This window comes from Megalobrama amblycephala, linkage group LG13 (assembly GCF_018812025.1).
Source record: "Megalobrama amblycephala isolate DHTTF-2021 linkage group LG13, ASM1881202v1, whole genome shotgun sequence".
Lineage (NCBI taxonomy): Eukaryota > Metazoa > Chordata > Actinopteri > Cypriniformes > Xenocyprididae > Megalobrama > Megalobrama amblycephala.
The window spans coordinates 13,936,359-13,946,137 of NC_063056.1; the positions used below are offsets into that span (position 1 = coordinate 13,936,359).

Genomic DNA, 9,779 nt, shown 5'->3' on the forward strand with positions numbered 1-9,779 from the left:
TGAGTTTGAGGCTATGCTCCGTGGCTAACGGCTAATGCTACACTGTTGGAGAGATTTATAAAGAATGAAGTTGTGTTTATGAATTATACAGACTGAAAATAGCGACGGCTCTTGTCTCTGTGAATTCAGTAAGAAACGATGGTAACTTTAACCACATTTAACAGTACATTAGCAATATGCTAACGAAACATTTAGATAGACAATTTACAAATATCACTAAAAATGTCAGTTATTATTGCTCCATCTCCCATTTTTCGCTGTTGTTCTTGCTTACCTAGTCTGTTGATTCACCTGTGCAGATCCAGACGTTACTGGCTGCCCTTGTCTAATGCCTTTCATAATGTTGGGAACATGGGCTGGCATATGCAAATATTGGGGCGTACACCCTGACTGTTACGTAACAGTCGGTGTTATGTTGAGATCCGCGTGTTTTCCGGAAGTCTTTTAAACAAATGAGATTTACATAAGAAAGAGAAAGCAATGGAGTTTGAAACTCAATGTATGTATTTTCCATGTACTGATCTCTTGTTATTCAACTATGCCGAGGTAAATTCAAATTTTGAATCTAGGGCACCTTTAAAATGTTACTGAAACGTCTGTTTTCACTATTTTTTTGAATATGAAACAATATATTATGTTAATATTATATGCAAGTGTATGAAACTGCTGGTGGGGACGAAGTTGTCAGAAAAGTATTTGTTATTAATACACACAATGCTGAATTTATCATTTTCTAATTCACTGCTCATGTATGAATATGGCTTGAAGGGCCAAAATAAGGTCAATTATGTATTCATGGGATAGTTACACATTAAATAACACACAGAGTCATTTCATTACATACATGATTACATCGATAAGATAGCATAAATATCAATTTTGAGCCTGAGTAACTACTTGTCATGCCATATATAACAAGCTTTGTTTTTTAAATGTGTTCATGCATTTTACCTGACAGCTTTATACTCGTTTGACTAATTAAAAAGGCCTTACTATTATATCCAATATTGTTGCAACCTCTAATGTTATCTGTGCATGAAAACACAAAAATAATGTGCATTGTCTCTTGAAGCAATATATAATTGAAATTGTTTCTATTTAAAGAAATAACTGTGTGTATGAAGACATCATGCTTGTGTGTGTGTGTGTTTCTGTGAAGTCAGAGGGTCACAGAAGTATAAATATCAGAGATCATAGAGCATCATCACAATAAAACTCAAGAGACTCTTAAGGAAACCTGAGAACAAAACTAAAGAAAACATCACACCATTAAAGGTAAAACCTTTATTTGCTCTTATCGAGTCTTATTTATTTTAATATGTCTGAATATGTCTAAAATTGTGGATCCATTTGCTAGTGTGTCAGGGAAAAAGATAAAGATATACAATGATAAAAGATTTAAGTAATACTGTATAAAGGATCTAAAGCAATATAACTACAGTAATAATAATAATATAGTTTTACTGTAAAATAATAATACAACTGTAAGATTAAAAATATATTGTATTTTTGCTGACTGTTCAATAAAATGTAACTGTAAATGTAAGAGATGAAAGAACCAGACAGTTATGGAGGTAAAAGATATTGTTTTTCATCCTCATACACGAATCAGCAAAAGTATTGTGATTCTATATAGAACCTTCAAGGGTTCCGTCAGGCGCTTCAATCAGATTTAGTTTTAATTAATTAATCAATGCATTTTTAGTTTTAATTACATGAATTAAGCAGCTTTAAACATACTTTATCACTAGAAAAAAAAATAAAAAATCATGAAAGTATCATGCAATCATTTAAGATATTTTTCCTTATTTAGAACCTTTTTGGCATAAAGTGAGTCTATATAAAGTTCTATATAAAACCCTTTTTTCTAAGAGTGTACAAACATAGCCTACTGTTCACATCAAATTACTTTTTAATAAAGACTTAATAATAATTATTGTTATTATTTTTACAGATGGGTTCAAATGTCCTCACCGGTCATATACTGCTGACTGCAGCCTTTCTGCTGAGCGCATTTGCTCCAACTCTCTCTGTGAACCGAGGTGGAGAGTGCACGTTCAACACCAAAGGTACTTCACTGTGCATTAGTGAGTTTGCGTTTAATGCACCACACGTGGTGCTAATGTGTAAATACATAAATCACAAATCTTTGTGTTATTTTTAGGCACCTGTGAATATCAAGGCCAGGTCTTCGGCATTGGTGAGAGTTGGATTACTAATGACTGCTACCAGTGCGTGTGTATGGAGCCCTTCGGCGTGGGCTGCTGCGATTAGTAAGAACTGCTAACTTGTTTTTTAAAATCCTTATACTGTAAAAAAAAAAAAAAAAAAAAAATCTGTAAAATTTTCAGTAAAAAAATCAGATAAAGTGCGTGTCAATGGGGCAGTACCCTAAGGTACAAAAGTGAAAAGGTACATCTTTGTACCTTCTTACCCCTGAATGGTCCATATTAGTACCTTAAAGGTACAGTGGCATGAAAAAGTATGTGAACCCCTTGCAGAATCTGTGAAAATGAGAATTATTTTAATAAAATAAGAGGGATAATAAAAATGCATGTTATTTTTTGTTTAGTACTGTCCTGAGTAAGATATTTTACATAAAAGATGTTTGCATTTAGTTCACAAGACAAAACAATAGCTGAATTTATTAAAATAACCCCATTCATAAGTTTGTGAACCACTGATTCTTAATACTCTGTGTGGTTACCTGATGATCTACGACTGTTTTTTTGTTTTGTGATGGTTGTTCATGAGTTAAACTGAGCTCTGTTCTTCAGAAAATTCCTCCAGGTCCTGCAGATTCATCAAGCATTTTTGCATATTTGAACCCTTTCCAGCAGTGGCTGTATGATTTTGAGATTCATCTTTTCACACTGAGGACAATTGAGGGACTCAAACTCAACTATTAAAAAAGGTTCAAACATTCACTGATGCTCCAGTAGGAAACACGATGCATTAAGAGCCGAGGGGTGAAAACTTTTGAATTCAAAGATCAAGGTAAATTGTACTTAATTTTTCTGCCGGGAAACATGCAAGTATCTTCTGTTGCTTCCGAAGGGCAGTACTAAATGAAAAACAATGATATTTAAACAAAATAAGAAAAATTGTGACATCTTCATCCTGTTCAAAAGTTTTCACACCCCGACTCTTAATGCATCGTGTTTCCTTCTGGAGCATCAGTGAATGTTTGAACCTTTTTTAATAGTTGTGTTTGAGTCCCTCAATTGTCCTCAGTATGAAAACACAGATCTCAAAATCATTCAGTCACTGCTGGAAAGGGTTCAAATATGCAAAAATGCTTGAAAACTGATGAATCTGCAGGACCTGGAGGATTTTTCTGAAGAACAGAGCTCAGTTTAACTGCTCAGGACAAACAAGAGACTCATGAAGATCCATCACACAACATAAAAACAGTCGTAGATCATCAGGTAACCACACACAGTATTGAGTTCACATACTTATGAATGGGGTTATTTTAATAAATTCAGCTATTGTTTTGTCTTGTGAACTAAATGCAAACATCTTTTATGTAAAATATCTTACTCAGGACAGTACTAAACAAAAAATAACATGCATTTTTTTATTATCCCTCTTATTTTATTAAAATAATTCTCATTTTCACAGATTCTGCAAGGGGTTCACATACTTTTTCATGCCACTGTACATATTAATACTTTACAAATACATATTAGTACCTTTTTACCTTTGTACCTTGGGGTACTGCCCCAGTGACAAGCATTGTAACTTTTTTTCATCGTACCTTTTAAAACCACAGCTGTCATTTTTTGCTATAACCATGGTTATAGCAAAAATAATAGCAACATTTTAGGTTTTATGCCTGGAACTTAAATCTACAGTAAATAATAATAATAAAAAACATTAAATATAAATCAACTTACTGAAGTACTAAAATCTGTTTGTACCTTTATAATACACTGACAACCACCAAAAACACAAGTGGAAATGAAAAAAAGCCATATGATGAATCAAAGTTCATCACAAGTAGCTTTTCCACAAACTGAGGTACATATTGAAGGTGCAAACAGTGTCATGCACACAAATACAAAACACCATCATGGTACTGTAACACTAAAATAATGCAATAAACATTAATTTAATGTTTGACATTAAACCCTAATGTACATAACTGATATCAAAATACTAAGAATAAACATATTTAGTTCAATGAAAAACCAGCAAATGTGAAATATCACATAAGACATTGTGGGAATGATAAGATGGCTGGTTGTTTTTCATTTCCAAAAACTGTATTTTACTGTAAAATTTAATATCCTGTTTGCTTACAGTTTTTCACTGTGTATAGTCAACTGTAAACAGTTTTGTCTTGTACCGTTAAAAGCTGGAGCATATATACCTGTACATATTCATTCAGTGTGTGTTCTTTCTCACCCTGACAGCAACTCCCAACCAGTAGATTATCCTGACTGGTGTGAGGTCATCAGAAAGCCCGACTCCTGCACCAGTGTGGCTGTGATGAGAGCCAATCACAAACTCCCTTGTCTTTATGGGAAGTGGGGCAGGATGCGACCTGATACATGGAAGTCTGACAATGAATTAATGTTCTAGAAAGAATTTTAAAGGGTTAGTTCACCCAAAAAAGAACATTCTGTCATTTATTACTTACCCTCATGCTGTTCCACACCCGTAAAACCTTCGTTCATCTTCAGAACACAAATTAAGATCTTTTAGTTTAAATCCGATTAAATCCGATTTCAAAACACTGCTTCAGGAAGCTTCGGAGCATAATGAATCAGTATATCGAATCATGATTCAGATCGCGTGTCAAACTGCCAATGGCTGAAATCACGTGACTTTGGCTCTCCGAACAGAAGATTCGATTCGATTCATTTATGATCCGATGCTTCTTGAAGCAGTGTTTTGAAATCGGCCATCACTAAATAAGTCATTATTTTGTTTTTATTTTGGCTCTCCAAAAATATTCTCGTCGCTTTATGATATTAATATGCCACTGTACTCACATGAACTGATTTAAATATGTTTTAGTACATTAATGGATCTTGAGAGAGGAAGTGTCCATTGCTCCCTACGAAGGCCTCATGGAGCCATCGGATTTCAACTAAAATATCTTAATTTGTGTTCTGAAGATTAATGAAGGTCTTACGGGTTTGGAACTGCATGAGGGTAAGTAATAAATGACAGAATTTTCATTTTTGGGTGAACCCCTTAAATATCACTAATTCAGGTTTGCAATAATTGTTCATTTTATTTTTTGGGAATTGAAAAGGATGTAGCATTTTTACCGTTCTGTTTCAGAGAATTATTTGTTCTCTGCATCAATGTATTATTCAGGTTTAGTGTTCAAATTTGAATTATATGTTGATACAGAGAAATAATAATGACACTATAGCTTTATTGGTTTAAATTCGGCATGAAACAAGCTGCGATAGTCTTTTCTTCTTTATTGGGATTTGTATAACCAACTAAAATGACTTCACGAAAAAGAAAAAAATGGAGGGCGGGGCTTGATTTGGTTCATCGGGAATTGATTGGATCATTGTGATTTGTTGCTGCTGTGATGTCATGTGAGTGACAGGTTGTCCCGCCCTCACACCAGTAAACACGTCATCAGAGAAGAGAAGACATGTTGCTGCAAGAGTGAGGGGAAGATATTTTGATTAAAGATTTCGAGGGCACATGAATAAAAAATATAATGTTCACTGATAAATAATTTATAATAAATACTGCAATATTCCATAAAAAAACAATTTTGATTTTGATTTAATGTCATTGTGATTTAATAAGGCTGCGATGCACAGGCTTTAGTTAGTGATATAATTCTCAGCCATTTTAAAACTAAAAAGGTTTGCTTATCAATTGAACAAGCCACTTTATAAAACTGCCTAATGACACTAATGTAATTATCATTCTCATAGCCTTTTTTTTTTTTTGCGTGATATTTAAACATATTGACAGCTGCACTGAGTACAAATAGAATGGCTATAATTGCACTCATTATACCAACTGTAGATAAATATTACTGTGTGATTCCATAATTGTTGGTGCTAAATCACCATGTTTTATCTGTTTTAATGTGCTGTCGTTCATAGAGATTTTTAGATGGATGCAGAGGCTTTTAGGTAGAATCTACGATTCTCTGACCCAGTTTGTGTGCTGCTTTCCATGGCTGCAATACGCGGTATTTTCCGCCAGCTGGTAACCTGTGATGTCGAAATACTATTGAATAAACTGACAGTACACGGTTTCGCACAGACCAAAACAAAGACAGACATTCCGAAACGGAACGCACATTTCAAAGTAGAATGTCTGGCTGTAGCATTGTTTTTCTGACAAACCAATAGGTGAACTTAGCATGTTTCCTAAATATCTGTATATTGGTATTTTATCTATTTTTATATATCTGCATATTGGTTTTTTTATGCTTTGTTAAAGTGACAATCTTACATATAGCCCCTTTAAACAAACACATAAATCAAATATACAAAATGTATAACATTTAGCCAAAATGGGTTACACAGTTGCAAATTCACTAAATTTTAGTTTGTAACGTTAGCCAATTTTTTTGCAACAAAATGGGTTATGGGTTTAGCTTGACAAAAAAAATATAAATTGAGAAAATGTCATATTTAATATATAAAATATTGATTTTGTTATGAAAGATAGAATGGAATGAATAGATATACCGTTTTACTTTATGCAAGATGTGGGTAAAATAGCCATACATGGGTTTTCCCATTCAATACAATGCATCTATACACTGTATCTAATTTGCATATTAATGTGTACTTGGAGCAACATGCAATGAAAAAAGAAGTCTAATTTTCATAATAATATCTAATAATTAATAGGAATATTGATATATAATTTCTTTCCCTATTTACTTGTGTCTCCCAAAATGCCTGATAATTATGATTTAAAGGTGCCCTAGAACTTTTTTTAAAAAGATGTAATATAAGTCTAAGGTGTCCCCTGAATGTGTCTGTGAAGTTTCAGCTCAAAATACCCAATAGTTTTTTTTTAATTAATTTTTTTAACTGCCTATTTTGGGGCATCATTATAAATGAGCCGATTCAGGGCTACTGGCCCTTTAATTCTCGTGCTCCACGCCCACGCCCTCGCGCTTGCCTTGAACAGTGCATAAACAAAGTTTACACAGCTACCCTCAAATGGATCTTTACAAAGTGTTCGTCATGTATGCGGCATGCATGCGTCGGATTATGTGAGTATTGTATACTGTTATATTGCTTACATTTGATTCTGAATGAGTTTGAGGCTATGCTCTGTGGCTAACGGCTAATGCTACTCTGTTGGAGAGATTTATAAAGAATGAAGTTGTGTTTATGAATTATACAGACTGCAAGTGTTTAAAAATGAAAATAGCGACGGCTCTTGTCTCCATGAATACAGTAATAAACGATGGTAACTTTAACCACATTTAACAGTACATTAGCAACATGTTAACGAAACATTTAGAAAGACAATTTACAAATATCACTAAAAATATCATGTTATCATGGATCATGTCAGTTATTATTGCTCCATCTGCCATTTTTCGCTATTGTTCTTGCTTGCTTACCTAGTCTGATGATTCAGCTGTGCACATCCAGACGTTACTGCCTGCCCTTGTCTAATGCCTTTTATAATGTCGGAAACGTGGGCTGGCATATGCAAATATTGGGGCGTACACCCCGACTGTTACGTAACAGTCGGTGTTATGTTGAGATTCGCCTGTTCTTCGGAGGTCTTTTAAACAAATGAGAGGAGGAAGAAACAATGGAGTTTGAGACTCACTGTATGTCATTTCCATGTACTGAACTCTTGTTATTTGACTATGCCAAGATAAATTCAATTTTTCATTCGAGGGCACCTTTAAGTCCTGGTGTCCTCTACAGTGGACATGTATGAAATCAATGTCCTGTTTTGTAACAGAAAGTCATATTTTGATTAGAAACCCCATAACATTTTCCTGAGATGTTGATTTATGACAAACCATTTGAAAATTAAACCGATTTAAATGATAATTACAAAATATTATCATATTCCCATAAGAGTGCTAAATTTCATTTTCAGTCATATTTAAAGACCAAGAAGTTGTTGTTGTCATGGAGAAACCTCTAAATATGTGGTATCTCTGCAAAGCCCTGAATGTGCTCTTTACAGGACATCCAGACTTAAAACTGTGACATGTATGATTTCAGAGAAAATCACTCAAATATAATGTCCACCCTAGGTCCCAGGAGGATATTCGGGTTATGGGTTCCTCCTTATTTGTATGTTTTAGTTAAAATTATGATATAATTTACACTTGAATAGTTTTATTAAACAGCAATATTAAATAGTCTTCAGATTTTATAATTTATTTATTAGGTCATATAAAAGTGTAGGCACATACAAGGACAGGGATATGTGTGTATGATTGCATTTGAGGGTGTGTGTGCTAGTGTGTGTGTATTTGTGCTCATGTATGATACTGGTTTTAATAGTTTTAAATAAAAGTTGGCCAATTTTAAAGTAATAAAATGAGTTTAGAGACATAGAATGTTATGTTCTTCAAATATCTTCATTATTGTTGTGATTTAACGTACCAAGTCTTCTGATGCAAAAGCCTCTAAAAGCCACATCTGTCGGTCAAAAATGAGATAATGATATTGAGTGAATGCTCTCCGCACATACTATACGTTCATCAAATACTTTCACTTCAAACCCGCTAAATCCCAGCCTCATCCCATTCAGAAGTACTGGTATCTTGAGATTAAAGTTGTTAAATTTCGAGAAAAAACTCATTACATTTCGAGAAAAAATTCGTTAAATTATGAGAAAAATGTCGTTAAATTTCAAGAAAAAAGTCTAAATAAAAAGTTGAGAATAAACGTATTAAATTACGAGAATAAACTCGTTAAATTACGAGAAAAAAATCATTAAATTTCAAGAAAAAAGTCGTTAAATTATGAGAAGAAATTTGTAATTTAACGAATTTGTTCTCGTAATTTAACGACTTTTTTCTCATAATTTAACAAATTTGTTCTCGTAATTTAACTACTTTTTTCTCGTAATTTAATGACTTTATTCTCAACATTTTATCTTGACTTTTTTCTCAAAATTTAACGCGTTAAATTATGAGAAAAAAACGAGTTTATTCTCAACATTTTATCTTGACTTTTTTCTTGAAATTTAATGAGTTTTTTTCGTAATTTAACGAGTTTATTCTCAACATTTTATTTCGACTTTTTTCTTGAAATTTAACAAGTTTTTTCTCGTAATTTAATGAGTTTAGTCTCAACATTTTATCTCGACCTTTTTCTCGAAATTTAATGAGTTTTTTCTCGTAATTTAACAAGTTTATTCTCAACATTTTATCTCGACTTTTTTCTTGAAATTTAACGAGTTTTTTCTCGTAATTTAATGAGTTTATTCTCAACATTTTATTTCGACTTTTTTCTCGAAATTTAATGAATTTATTCTCAACATTTTATTTCGACTTTTTTCTCGAAATTTAACAACTTTAATCTCGAGATGGTTTTATTTTTTTTATTATTGCTTGGCCCTAATCCTCTTCCGTAGAAACCTAAACATATGAGTCTGATAATAAATAAATAAATAAATAAATAATTCATTTAAAAGAAAAGGGCTTTTGCATCTGAAGTCTTCTTATTTGCATTTATACACCTGCTCTTAGTAAATATTTTAAAAACATTTTTAGACCAAGCATTGAGTTCTATTGAATCACTTTTTATACCGTATGTCCAGATATGTAACTTCCTGAAAATAAAACATATTGG

General features: G+C 32.9%; 1 protein-coding gene across 1 annotated transcript; it reads left to right on the plus strand.

Moving 5' to 3' along the window:
- Positions 1-1,035: 1,035 nt before the first annotated feature.
- On the plus strand, positions 1,036-4,979 carry LOC125243765 (prostate-associated microseminoprotein-like). The gene is made up of 4 exons (XM_048153586.1): positions 1,036-1,275; positions 1,955-2,069; positions 2,165-2,273; positions 4,419-4,979. The coding sequence occupies exons 2-4, from the start codon at positions 1,955-1,957 to the stop codon at positions 4,585-4,587; spliced, it is 393 nt and encodes a 130-aa protein (XP_048009543.1). The 5' UTR covers positions 1,036-1,275; the 3' UTR covers positions 4,588-4,979.
- The last annotated feature ends 4,800 nt before the right edge of the window (positions 4,980-9,779 follow it).

Excerpts from the sequence above, each read along its gene's own strand:
- LOC125243765 (XM_048153586.1), top strand. The coding sequence starts at position 1,955 with ATGGGTTCAAATGTCCTCACCGGTCATATACTGCTGACTGCAGCCTTT. Across the intron at positions 2,070-2,164 it reads GTGCACGTTCAACACCAAAG|GCACCTGTGAATATCAAGGC; the intron begins GTACTTCACTGT and ends TGTTATTTTTAG. Across the intron at positions 2,274-4,418 it reads GGCGTGGGCTGCTGCGATTA|CAACTCCCAACCAGTAGATT; the intron begins GTAAGAACTGCT and ends TCACCCTGACAG.